General features: G+C 41.5%; 1 protein-coding gene across 1 annotated transcript in view; it reads left to right on the top strand.

The window, feature by feature from the left end:
* LOC126267477 (kininogen-1-like) overlaps nt 1-14616 on the top strand; it is a 191082-nt gene that overhangs the window by 44351 nt on the left and 132115 nt on the right. The window contains exon 5 of the mRNA XM_049972759.1: nt 13460-13603. Within this exon, the coding sequence (XP_049828716.1) occupies nt 13460-13603 (144 nt within the window). The remainder of the gene's footprint in view (nt 1-13459; nt 13604-14616) is intronic.

The raw sequence follows: 14616 nt of genomic DNA, 5'->3' as shown, positions 1-14616 counted from the left end.
TCCCTGCCGCCGTTGGATAAGCAGCTGCCAGCAGCAAGTCGTATACCCCTAGCTTACTTATTTGTTAGATAGTCTCATTAATTTCCTTGCGTGTTTTTGGGTACTTGCATTGTTTAATTCATATTTTGGGCATATTATAGTATTTGACAGTTGTAGCATCGCGCTTTAGTGATTACTTGGTAGATTCTTACTTAAATTGCGTGTGAGTTTCGTATAGGAGGTGCAATTTCGAGTTTTAGTTACTGTAATCATAAATTCAGCAGATTGTAGCGCAGTCGTTAGGCATCTGTACAGGTTAGTTGATACATTCTTTGCGTGTTTCGCTTGCGTTATCTAGGCACGGACTCGTGTTTCAGTAACTGTTGTTCAACATCGATTGGAATGGACAGGGACTGCGATTGCTGTGTTCGGATGAGGGCTCACTTGGCATCCCTTCACTCACAGCTGCAATCGGCGCTGACTTCTGTCGCGCATCTTGAGGCTGTTGCCAATGGGCACCACTGTGGGGAGCCGGACTTGGGTATCACGGGGATGTCAACATCGTCCCGTCTGTCCCCAGATCAGTCTGCCGCTGTGGTTGCCCCGGTTGCTGCCCGCAGTGGGGCTGAGCCCTCGCCTGTGGTTGATTGGGAGGTCGTTCCAAGGCGTGGCAGGCAGCGAAAGGCGTCCCCGGAGGCTGATCAGAAAGCCTCCCAGGTGCGTCTGACAAACCAGTTTCAGGCACTGTCTCTGGCTGAGCCAGATGCAGCTGCCTGCCCTGTTTCAGAGGATCATTCTCAGCCTTCAAGGTCTGGGCAATTGCAGAGGGTGGGCTTACTGGTAGTTGGGAGCTCCAATGTTAGGCGCGTAATGGAGCCCCTTAGGGATACGGCGGCTAAGGAGGGGAAGAAAATCAGTGTGTACTCCGTGTGCATTCCGGGAGGAGTCATTCCTGATGTGGAAAGGGTCCTTCCGGATGCCATGAAGAGCACAGGGTGCAGCCAGCTGCAGGTGGTGGCACATGTCGGCACTAATGACGTGTGTCGCTTTGGATCTGAGGAAATTGTCTCTGGATTCCAGCGGCTATCTGATTTGGTGAAGGCTGCCGGTCTTGCTTACGAGATGAAGGCAGAGATCACCATCTGCAGCATTGTCGACAGAACCGACTGCGGACCATTGGTGCAGAGCCGGGTGGAGGGTCTGAATCAGAGGCTCAGACGGTTTTGCGACCATGTTGGCCTCAGATTCCTTGACTTGCGCCATAGGGTGGTGGGGTTTCAGGTTCCGCTGAATAGGTCAGGAGTTCACTACACTCAGCTGGCGGCTACACGGGTAGCGGAGGCTGTGTGGGGTGGACTGGGCGGTTTTTTAGGTAGGAAGGCCTCGGGAAAGTACAGGGTGGGCTGCAATGTCAAAGGGTGCATGGCAAATACAGGACGTGCTTGGATCAAGGAACAGTCGGAATTATAGTTGTAAATTGTTGTAGTTGCGCTGGAAAAGTCCCTGAGCTTCAAGCGCTAATAGAAAGCACAGAAGCTGATATCGTTATAGGTACAGAAAGCTGGCTAAAGCCTGAAATAAGTTCTTCAGAAATTTTTACGAAGTCTCAGACGGTGTTCAGGAAAGACAGATTAGGCAGAATTGGTGGTGGAGTGTTTATGTCTGTCTGTAGTGGTTTATCTTGTAGTGAAGTCGAAGTAGATACTCCGCAAATTGGTATGGGTGGAGGTTATACTTAACAGCCGAATTATGTTACCGAGCGAGGTGGCACAGTGGTTAGCACACTGGACTCGCATTCGGGAGGACGACGGTTCAATCCCGCCTCTGGCCATCCTGATTTAGGTTTTCCGTGATTTCCCTAAATCGCTCCAGGCAAATGCCGGGATGGTTCCTTTGAAAGGGCACGGCCGATTTCCTTACCAATCCTTCCCTAACCCGAGCTTGCGCTCCGTCTCTAATGACCTTGTTGTCGACGGGACGTTAAACACTAACCACCACCACCACCGAATTATGTTAATAATTGGCTCCTTCTACTGACCCCCAGACTCCGATGATACAGTTGCGGAACAGTTCAGAGAAAGTTTGAGTCTCGTAACAAATAAATACCCCACTCATACGGTTATAGTTGGTGGGGACTTCAACCTACCCTCGGTATGTTGGCAAAAATACTTGTTCAAAACCGGTGGTAGGCAGAAAACATCTTCAGAGATTGTCCTAAATGTTTTCTCCGAAAATTATTTCGATCAGTTAGTCCACGAACCTACGCGAATTGTAAATGGTTGCGAAAACACACTTGATCTCTTAGCCACAAACAATCCAGAGCTGATAGAGAGCATCATGACTGATACAGGGATTAGTGGTCACAAGGTCGTTGTAGCTAGGTTCAATACAGTTTCTTCCAAATCCATCAGAAACAAACGCAAAATAATTTTTAAAAAAGCGTATAAAGCGTCACTAGAAGCCTTCCTAAAAGACAATTTATGACTACACAAATGTAGACGAGATGTGGCTCAAATTCAAAGATATAGTAGCAATAGCAATTGAGAGATTCATACCTCATAAATTGGTAAGAGATGGAACGGATCCCCCGTTGTACACAAAAAAGGTCCGAACGCTGTTGCAGAGGCAACGGAAAAAGCATGCGAAGTTCAGAAGAACGCGAAATCCCGAAGATTGGCTAAAATTTACAGATGCGTGAAATTTGGCACGGACTTCGATGTGAGATGCCTTTAATAGGTTCCACAACGAAACATTGTCTCGAAATTTGGTAGAAAATCCGAAGAAATTCTGGTCGTATGTAAAGTACACAAGCGGCAAGACGCAGTCAATACCTTCGCTGCGCAGTGCCGATGGTACTGTTATCGACGACTGTGCCGCTAAAGCGGAGTTATTGAACGCAGTTTTCCGAAATTCCTTCACCAGGGAAGACGAATGGAATATTCCAGAATTTGAAACACGAACATCTGCTAGCATGAGTTTCTTAGAAGTAGATACCTTAGGGGTTGTGAAGAAACTCAAATCGCTTGATACGGGCAAGTCTTCAGGTCCACATTGTATACCGATTAGGTTCCTTTCAGATTACGCTGATACTATAGCTCCCTACTTAGCACTCATATACAACCGCTCGCTCACCGATAGATCTGTACCTACAGATTGGAAAATTGCGCAGGTCGCACCAGTGTTTAAGAAGGGTAGTAGGAGTAATCCATTTAACTACAGACCTATATCATTGACGTCGGTTTGCAGTAGGGTTTTGGAGCATATACTGTATTCAAACATTATGAATCACCTCGAAGGGAACGATCTATTGACACGTAATCAGCATGGCTTCAGAAAACATCGCTCTTGTGCAACGCAGCTAGCTCTTTATTCGCACGAAGTAATGGCCGCTATCGACAGGGGATCTCAAGTTGATTCCGTATTTCTAGATTTCCGGAAAACTTTTGACACCGTTCCTCACAAGCTACTTCTAATCAAGCTGCGGGCCTATGGGGTATCGTCTCAGTTGTGCGACTGGATTCGTGATTTCCTGTCAGGAAGGTCGCAGTTCGTAGTAATAGACGGCAAATCATCGAGTAAAACTGAAGTGATATCAGGTGTTCCCCAGGGAAGTGTCCTGGGACCTCTGCTGTTCCTGATCTATATAAATGACCTGGGTGACAATCTGAGCAGTTCTCTTAGATTGTTCGCAGATGATGCTGTAATTTACCGTCTAGTAAGGTCATCCGAAGACCAGTATCAGTTGCAAAGTGATTTAGAAAAGATTGCTGTATGGGGTGTCAGATGGCAGTTGACGCTAAATAACGAAAAGTGTGAGATGATCCACATGAGTTCCAAAAGAAATCCGTTGGAATTCAATTACTCGATAAATAGTACAATTCTCAAGGCTGTCAATTCAACTAAGTACCTGGGTGTTAAAATTACGAACAACTTTAGTTGGAAGGACCACATAGATAATATTGTGGGGAAGGCGAGCCAAAGGTTGCGTTTCATTGGCAGGACTCTTAGAAGATGCAACAAGTCCACTAAAGAGACAGCTTACACTACACTCGTTCGTCCTCTGTTAGAATATTGCTGCACGGTGTGGGATCCTTACCAGGTGGGATTGACGGAGGACATCGAAAGGGTGCAAAAAAGGGCAGCTCGTTTTGTATTATCACGTAATAGGGGAGAGAGTGTGGCAGATATGATACACGAGTTGGGATGGAAGTCATTACAGCAAAGACGTTTTTCGTCGCGGTGAGACCTTTTTACGAAATTTCAGTCACCAACTTTCTCTTCCGAATGCGAAAATATTTTGTTGAGCCCAACCTACATAGGTAGGAATGATCATCAAAATAAAATAAGAGAAATCAGAGCTCGAACAGAAATGTTTAGGTGTTCGTTTTTTCCGCGTGCTGTTCGGGAGTGGAATAGTAGAGAGATAGTATGATTGTGGTTCGATGAACCCTCTGCCAAGCACTTAAATGTGAATTGCAGAGCACTCATGTAAATGTAGATGTAGATGTTTATCGTCGGGCATTTTTTGCTCTACGTGCACAAATGAAGGAAGCCACATTTATTTACACTGATGGCTCAAAAACATCGTTTGGTGTAGGGAGTGCCTATATTGTTGGCGACTCCCCAAATCGATTTCGTCTTCCTGACCAGTGTTCAGTTTATACTGTGGAGCTTTACGCTGTTCTCCAGACTGTCCAATACATCCGTCGCCATCAGTGGATACAGTATGTTATATGTTCAGATTCTCTCAGTTCTCTCCTCAGTCTCCAAGCTCTCTACCCTGTCCACCCTATGGTCCACCAGAGTCAGGACTGCCTACGCTTGCTCCACTTGGGGGGCATTTCGGTGGCGTTCCTCTGGATCCCAGGACATGTTGGTATGTGTGGAAATGAGGCGGCCCATATAGCAGCCAAGGCTGCAGTCTCTCATCTTCGGCCAGCTATTTGCACGATTCCATTCTCTGATCTACGGAGTGTTTTATGTCATTGTGGTGTTCTTTTATGGCATGCACATTGGTCGACACTTCCCCATAATAAATTGTGGGACGTGAAAGCTCTTTCCTGTGCTTGGACCTCTTCCTCCCGAACGCGTCATCAGGAGTAGGTAATTTTAACTAGACTCCGGATAGGGCACTGTCTTTTTAGCCATCGACATCTTTTAAGTGGCGATCCTCCGCCACCCTGTTCCCACTGCTCTCAGCCGTGGACGGTAAGACACCTTTTACTTGAGTGCCCCTATTTTACTCAGTTACACACCCGTCTACAGCTGTTGCCTGAAATATTGTCCATTTTAGCAGATGACACGTGCTCAGCCGATCGCGCTCTCGAGTTTATTAGTGCCAGTGAGATGATGTCAGTCATTTGAAGCTCTTTTTGGGGACAACCAATCCCTTTCTGTAGTGGTTTTTTATGCTTTCTTTCTGCTCTTAGCTTCTCCACTTTTTTGAGTTTTGTTCCCATTGCTGCTGGTTTCCGTTTTCATTTTTTACCTTTTCCTAAGTTACAGACCGGGTGCTAATGACAAAAAAAAAAAAAAGTTTTCCAGGTCCAAAAAGTCTAAACTCCTAGTGACGCTCCACATACAGAGTTCTTAGGCAGTCAGATGTATAGTAAACTGCTGTGTGATGACATTTGGTTAGTTAATTGAAAGGCTCATTCCTGCCTGCTTTTCAATTGCAAATAACTCTTATTGCCTTGACTTGCAGATGCGATTGCTAGCATACTTTGCATACTCACTCTGTCCTACTGGAACAATCCAGTTAAGGTCAAAAGTATTTATTCTACAGATGCACACAATAAGAATAATATTGACCCAGGAATTGTTCTCTTACATGCTAAAACATATGCTTTCTAATTGTGTTTATGGTTAACAAGGGTGAATTTATGATTGAATTAACTGTACAATTCACACTCACAGTATTAGAAATGAAAATTATTTCTATGTAGGCTATGCATCCTATCCAGGGTTCAGACCATAGTTTTATATTTGGTGAAAAGCTCTTGTAACAGTTGGTAGTAGAAGTTAGGAAACTGAAAATTCTCAGATACGGTAATAAGAAACAAAGCAAAAAAGTGCATTGTTAGCCACTCTTTGTACAGTTCATTAGAATATGAAGGCAAGTCAGTAAATAAAAGCATTTCTTTCTCCTACATAAGTTGACAGCACCGACTCAGCAGTGGCACACCCTAATCTCACTGTTGTTCTTGGGTGAAATCTGTGTTGGTTCACCAAATACTCTATTAATAGCAGTTTCAGAGCAATTTATTATGAGTACCCTGTTAACTTCATGCACCAAGGAAGAAATGAGGGGGTGACTGAGTTTTGTATTCTGAAGAGTCTAAAGCTGCGAAGATTATTCACAGAATGTAGGTGTAGTAGGTGACAGCTTTCTTTGTAAAGAAAGAAAAATTTAGTGATAAATTGTTTTAAGTGACAGATATGGCTATGATGAAAAGTGTCCTAGGAGTTCTTCGTGGTGACATGACTAAATAGAATCTTCTCGGTTTTCAAGCCTTGTCAATTCCAGTACTCCTGGCAAGAATGGCAGAGCTAGCCATCAAAAGGTTGAGAATTATATTGGAATTGACACAGTGTGAAAACTGAGAATATTTTATTCTGTAATGAAACGTGCTAGGGTACACTATCCACTTCAAAAACATAGAGACAGCTGAGCAAATGATTCATCATAATTGATAATCATAATGCCAAAATGATGACTTTGTGTACAGGCTGAACATCAGCCACTGTTCTGTTACTGCAATAATTTGAGAATCTCTTAAACTATTGCTAAGTTTATGCTTGTTTGGTACCATATAAATTGTCAGACACAAAGAAGTATATTTGGAAATGTCAAAATCACATTAAGGCATTCTGAAGAGGAAAGAGAAGACTCCATGGATTCATCACTGTGAAGCACAGAGTAAATGGCAGAGCAGAGCTTGCTGTGGAGAAATCCATCTTCACAAGTAGCAAAAAAGTTTGAGCCGAGATTTGCAGGATGTTTAATGACACTATTTTGGGACATGGGAGTTCCAGTGCTGATTCATTACACTCTTAAAGCTGAATAGCGGCAGCTGCAGTGAGTTACTGTGCCATTTTAAACCCATAAACAAAGCAAAGAGGAGAAGGAACTTTCAAAAAGTATGACGCTGTTTAAAGAAAATTCTCACCACCATACAAGTGAGAAAACAAATGGTACATTAAAAATCTTGCATTTTAGAGTTACTGAAATTCTCACCTTACAATTTTGACCTAGTTAAAAGTAATTTTTACACTTTTTATTCAGTGAAGGAGCATTTCTGTCATTACTCATTTTCACTGATGATGATGATGATGTTGTTGAGACATACGAAATGGCTTCCAGGATGGAACTAGGAAGTTTGTCAAGAGATGGTCCAAGTGCATAAAGTTAAGGAGATTATGTGGAAAAATGATGTTACATGCACTGTAGTTTCCCCAATGAAAAGTTTCTTTTCTTTCTTTTTTTCTTTTTTTTTTTTTTTTAAAAAAAACTCCTTTACTTTTTGATTTGCTTTTATCTTTAGTCTCAGAAATGTAAATTCCGGCTAAGAATATTGTTGGTATTAAATTGATTTTAGCTCTCCAGTACATAGCTACATTGACTTATGAAAGCAGTAAATTTACATTAATGCTTTAATTGAAATTTTAGCTAAAATTGAATCTGAGAGTAGTATTAATTAATTAATTAATTAAATAACCATAAAACTGATAATTTATCAAGTGAAAAGTGAGATTACATTTTAACATTGTTATTATTATTATTATTATTATTATTATTATTATTATTATTATTTAAGACAGTAAAGTATGAAATTAGTGTGTATGTACAGCTATTTTGCCTTCCGTGTTCCTTTTAAGCTCTTTCTCTCTATTATTTTTGCTGTCACTTTTATGTATCATAATTTTGCAAAGCCTTGTATGAAAACTTGACATTCTTTACATAAAATTTGATCTTAATTTTTGATGTAGTCCCATTTTATGTTAATGTACATTAACTAATGTTTCTCTACTGAACTGGTAACATTCCTGAAGTGTTATTCTAGAGATTAGCAAAATAATCTGTCGATATTGGGACGTTTCCTCACCACAGATGTCTTTACAAGATCTGACACAATGTGTGTTCCCACATCAAAAAAGTGTGGTTGTTTTTACTTCAGATTTCTCAGTTCTCGGATTGCCAAAGTGTCTTCTGTCATGACTTGCACTGTCCTGATGAGCTATGATTTCTTTCCTTTGGAATTGCGGCTTCATTTGTGTAGTGTCCACCAGTTTCTTTTTATGCAATTGCAGAAGACAAGCAGCAAGATGGATTCAATTTGCATCTGAGAAATACAGACCAAACAAATTCCAGCAGATGAAATGATTCATAATTTATTGTGCATGTTCAGTGGATTCTGTCCACTGCTTTGATTGCCAATTACCTTTCCAGGAAGCACCAGTATTGTTACATTACCTTTTATCAGTACATTCAGTGGGTAGTAATTATATAGTAATTATCAAATTCTTGACATTTGGTTGCTGGCTCAGTTGCTTTCTAAGTTTCCTGTCAGGTGTCTTGACTGCACTTGCATTGGTGTTGATTGATTCCTTAGCCCATTGAGATGTTTGTTCTTGTTTTGAATCACTAACCATTAACCAAACACAAATCAACAAATTACCAGTCTCCATAATTTGACCTCTTGATTTTTACTATAGGTACTATTATCAAAACAACTGGCGGTGTTTCGTCTAAGTAAAGTGAAAACCGAGATAGAGGGTAGCATCACTTCCACAAATACCAAATATAGGGTGAGGCATCTATTTAGCATAGGTGTTTTGTTTGATGTGCCAAGAATATTGGTAATTGCGTAATAGTTGTAAAACAATGCATAGGACTATATAGACATAGAGATGCAGAATGAAATGCATTTGTCTCACTGTCAAGAGAGCTATGCATAAAACCTTCAGTGACCACTGTAGCAAAATATTGACAAATGGTCTTTCACAAAACTCAAAGAAATTCTGGTCAAACATTGGAAAATCCAGGATGGAGTGTAACAATACGAGAGAAGGAAAGTTGCCACTCACCATATAGCGGAGATGCTGAGCCGCGATACGCAGAATAAAAAGATTCACACAAACATAGTTTTTGGCCATTAAGGCCTTTGTCAGCTGTAGACATGCACACGCATAAGCATACGCATATGCATACGCACACGCACATGCAAGAGCAACTTCCACACATATCTGCAGCAGCACCAGTGCATGATGGGAATGGTGACTGTGTAGGGCGAGGAGGAGACTGGGGCGGGGAGGGATAGTATGGTGGGAGTGGCGGACAGTGAAGTGTTGCAGTTTAGACAGTGGGTAGGAGAGAAGGTGTGGAGGGGGAAGAAGGTAAGTAGCGGAAATGAGAGAAATAAAAATAAAATAAATTAAAAGACTGGGTGTGGCGTTGGAATGATGGCAGTGTAGTGCTGGAATGGGAACAGGGAGGGGGCTGGATGGGTGAGGACAGTGACTAACGAAGGTTGAGGCCAGGAGGGTTACTGGAAAGTAGGATGTCTTGCAAAGAAAGTTTCCACCTGTGCAATTCAGAAAAGCTGGTGTTGGTGGTAAGGATCCATATGGCTCAGGCTGTGAAGCAGTCACTGAAATGAAGGATATCATGTTCGGCAGCATGTTCAGCAACAGGGTGGTCCACTTGTTCCTTGGTCACAGTTTGTCTGTGGCCATTCATGTGGACACACAGCTTGTTGGTTATCATGCCTACATAGAATGCAGCACAGTGGTTGCAGCTTATCTTGTAGATCACATGACTGGTTTCACAGGTAGCTCTGCCTTTGATGTGATAGGTAAGGTTAATGACCGAACTGGGGTAGGTGGTGATAGGAGGATGTATGGGACAGGTCTTGCATCTCAACTGAATTACATTCTCCGCCAGTGTTTCGATTACCTCTCGTAGTGCCCTGAAATGAGAAATGTCCTACCCACTATCCTTCCCACCCCTCCTACTGTGGTATTGCGCCATCCACTGAACCTACACAATATACATGTCCATCCTTACACAAACCCTGCTCTCAATCCCTTACCTCATGGTTCATAGTTTATTGGTAGAATACTGGGGAAGCGAAGTCAGTCTGCAAAGGAGATTGCTTATGAATCACTTGTGTGATTCATTCTAGAAAATTGCTGAAATGTGCTGAACATACACCAAATCGGGCTAACAGGTGATATTGAATGTATACAGTGTAGAGTAGCATGAATTGTCACAGGTTTGTTTGACCTTTGAGAGAGAAGAAACTGAACTGGAAGATTCTTGAAGATAGGTCTAAACTAACCCAAGAAAGTTTCTTAATAAAGTTTCAAGAACTGGCTTTAAATGATGACTCTAGGAATATACTACAACCCCCTTTGTATTGCTCATACAGGGATGTCAAGGACTAAAGTAGAACAATTACAGCATGCACAAGGCATTCAGACAATCAGTCTTCCTGCACTCGATATGTGAATGGGATGGGAAGAGACCCTAATAACTGGTACAATGGGACTTATCCTCTGCCATGCACTTTATGATGGTCTGCAGAGTATAGATGTAGAAATCTATTTTCACTTTGAGAAGTAGACGCAATGGGATCATAAAATAATAACCATATTTCTTTGTAACAGTGTTAACCACTGAGAACCAGGTACCAAATTAGATTTTTCAAATGGAAGTGTACAGTTTTTTTTTTCTTTTTCTTCTCTCTTTTTTTGGGATAATAATTCTGGATGAGTTCTGCAATAGTATACTGGGACACCCAGTGTCAATGTCCTGCTGCTGTCTTTCATCAGATGACCGCGTCACCAATTTGCTTTCCGCCTCCCTTTGTCCTACAGCAGAATCGAATATAACTGGAAGGAGTGAACAAGTTGAAAATTCTGACCTGCTCACTAGTTACTGAGCTCTGTTGACCAGCTTTGCTTTGGATGTATTTTTGTTGGTAGTAAACCATCCAAGACAAAGTATTTTATGATGAACTGTTATCCCACTTAATCCATTTGAAAAACACACATAGTGTGACTGCTGTAAATGAATCTACTTCATATGTCTAGTTGGTAGCTGACTAGTGTGAATATATGAGGTGGACTAGTGTAAAGGAATTAAGTTTTATTGACATATTCATCATCTCTGCAACAGCGCAGGAACTTTTCATTTATGTTGTTTAGAAAGGAACTGTTGAGTCACTGAATATAAAGATAGCTGAAAATGAGACTTAGCAAATTGGCACAACATTTCATTAGTCTACTATTAACCTTTCAGAACCAGAAGAATCATTTTGTTCTCATTTGAATTAGAGGCACTGAAGTGAAATGAATGGATGGTGAGAGATGAATACAATGAAATATCATTATGAAAAGGAAAGTTGCCACTTGCCATACAGCGGAGATGCCGAGTCACAGATAGGCACTACAAAAAGACTGTCACACGTAAAAGCTTTTGGCCAGTAAGGCCTTTGTCAAACACACACACACACACACACACACACACACACACACACACACACACACACACACACACACACGCAAACACAACTCACAAATACACACAAGACTGCAGTCTCAGGCAACTGACACAACACGGCAAGCAGCAGTGCCAGTGCATGATGGGAGTGGCAGGTTGGGGTAAGGAGGCGGCTGGGGTGGGGAGGGATAGTAGGGTAGGGGTGGTGGACAGTGCAATGCTGCCTGGAGAGCACGCAGGGACAAGGTGGAGAGAGGGTGTAGTGTAGCTGTGTGCAGTCGGGAGGTTAGCTGGGGGCTGGGGAGAGATTGCGAGAGGGGGGTGGGGGGTGGCAGGGGGCAGGGATAGTGGAAAAGAAGTAAAAAGACTGGGTGCAATGGTGGAATGAGATCTGTGTAGTGCTGGAATGAGAACAGGGAAGGAGCTGGATGGGTAAGGACAATGGCTAATGAATGTTGAAGCCATGAGGGTTACAGGATCGTATGATATATTCCATGGGAAGTTCCCACCTGCACAGTGCAGAAAAGGTGTTGGTGGGAAGGTTCCATATGGTACAAGCTGTGAAATAGTCATTGAAATGAAGGATGTCATGTTTGGCAGCGTGCTAAGCAACAGGGTGGTCCACTTGTTTCTTGGCCACAGTTTCTCGGTGGCCATTTATGCGGAGAGATAGCTTGTTGGTTGTCATGCCCACATAGAATGCAGCACAGTGGTTGCAGCTTAGCTTGTAGATCACAAGACTGGTTTCACAGGTATCCCTGCATTTGATGGAATAGGTGATGTGTGTGACCGGAATTGAGTAGGTGGTTGTGGGAGGATATATGGGACAGGTCTTGCATCTGGGTCTAAGATATACTTATGACTCTTTTTGTTCACAGTTATGCAAGTAATACTGGTAACATACCATCTACGAAAGTAATAAGTCTTATTTAGACCAAACGTGTTTCAATTTACTTCAAAGCATCTTCAGTGGTTGGATTTATTTAACTTTATACTGGATTCCTAATATTCTTTCACACATAGTAAGAAGCCAAAAGTCTGACCTCTGAAGATGCTTTAAAATGAAGTGTAGTACGTATGGTTTAAACAAGACTTTTTTTACAGTTGCAAAATGTGGTACATACATGCATTACAATGAAGATAAACTGCCATGAAATGACAGTAGCAAAAGATCTTCATAAATTTAAATTTGGAGAATCTAATTTGTTTGAAATACATTCCTTGTGTCAAGGAAAGCCATAGTCTTCAAGACTCAATTCTTCCAGTTGCACTATTCTTACAAAACCCATGGGGTACTTGTGATGGGTTAGGAATTCATAGGTGGAAACACCAGTGTAAATGTAAGTTTGAATGATACCTGTGGGGCCGGCTGGGGTGGCCGAGCAGTTCCAGGCGCTACAGTCTGGAACCGCGCGACCGCTAAGGTCGCAGGTTCGAATCCTGCCTCGGGCATGAATGTGTGTGGTGTCCTTAAGTAGTTCCAAGTTCTAGGGGAGTGATGACCTCAGATGTTAAGTCCCATAGTGCTCAGAGCCATTTGAAACATTTGATACCTGTGGGTATGCTTACACAGCCTAAAGGTTAGGGCGATTGCTCGTGATAACTAGGAAATCTAGGTTCAAGCTCTGGTTTGGCACAAATTTTCATTAGTAAGACATATTCAAAGTATTTTTCCGGTTATCTAGTAATTGTCCTAATGCTGTTAGTAGGCATGCATAAGGACCGATAGTGGTGAAATCAGTATCCAGAAGATTTAATCTTACAATTCTAAGATTTATTTTGTTCTTACTTTGAATTATCAATGAACATCTCAATGTCCCTTCCTAGTGTGCTTACATTTTGGCACACATTTCACTTTTACCCTTTAGATTTTAAGGTGATCCTTTACTTTTTATAACTCAGACTTGTGTGTTTGGTAGCTTTAATTTGGAACAAACAGAAATATATGCTCCTAACTACATGTAAACTCTTCTGTAGACACTTGTAGGGGGCCTTGCGGATGCAGATGTCAGTGAAGAAGGTGTCAAGAATGCTGTAGATTTTGCTCTCACTGAAATTGACAAGACATCAAATTCAGCCTACAAGCAAGCACTAGTTCAGATTCTGAGTGCCCAGAGACAGGTGAGAATATGTAGTTATGTTATTTCTCCATAATAACATGTTTATAAAACATTTGAAAGTTGTTAGTTGTTTTGTGAGTTTGAAGGTAATGAATTCTCAAAGCTGAGTTTCAAATTTTAACTGGTATGTATATGTCACACAGCTAGCTTTTATATCAGAAGAGAACCTATTAGCATTTAGTATAATGTATTTTAATTGTTGCATCATTCAGTATAGTATGAACACTGGCAGTATATATTTTTACACTAAAACATCTCATGTAAGACAAGCCTCCAAAGTCCATCACAGCTGGAAAAACCGTGTAGCATGCTGATTGTTATTATCATCACCACCGCCGCCACCACCACCACCACCACCACCACCACCACCACACCGCCGCCGCCGCCGCCAGTACCACTATCTTTATCTGACTATGATAACTTTGCAGTCTCAGAGTTCACTTTTAATACATCCACGTAAATCAAATTACATCAGAAATATAAAGGATACACGGGATATTAGATATTATGGTTAATAAATCCTTAAATATTTGCTTTAGCTAAAGTTGACAGGAAATTGCTTTATACCACATGATAGGCTGTTACAGTTATCTCTTCCAACAGTAACTGGACTGTGACCCATTGTCCTTTCATTATTCAGTACCAAACAGTAATCATCTCTGGTTCATATATTGTAATGGTGAATGTCTCTACTACTCATAATATTTTCTATATTTTTGTGCATATGACTGTGAGTGTCGTAATAAAATACAAAATACACAGTTAGCATATTATATTTAATGAAATACTCTCTAAAGGACTGACATCAGCTTAGATTGACAGTCATTCTTATTGATTTATTCTCTAGCTTGAATAACCAATTTATATACCTTGAAGTGCCAAAGAAACTGGTTTAGCCATGCGTATTTAAATACAAAGATATGTAAACAAAATAGAAAGAAACTTCCACATGGGAAAAATATATTAAAAACAAAGATTCCAAGACTTACCAAGCGGGAAAGCGCCGGCAGACAG

Source organism: Schistocerca gregaria, chromosome 4, assembly GCF_023897955.1.
Source record: "Schistocerca gregaria isolate iqSchGreg1 chromosome 4, iqSchGreg1.2, whole genome shotgun sequence".
NCBI classification, from domain to species: domain Eukaryota; kingdom Metazoa; phylum Arthropoda; class Insecta; order Orthoptera; family Acrididae; genus Schistocerca; species Schistocerca gregaria.
Note: the sequence above shows the minus strand (reverse complement) of the source record. Positions and strands in the feature narration are given on the sequence as shown.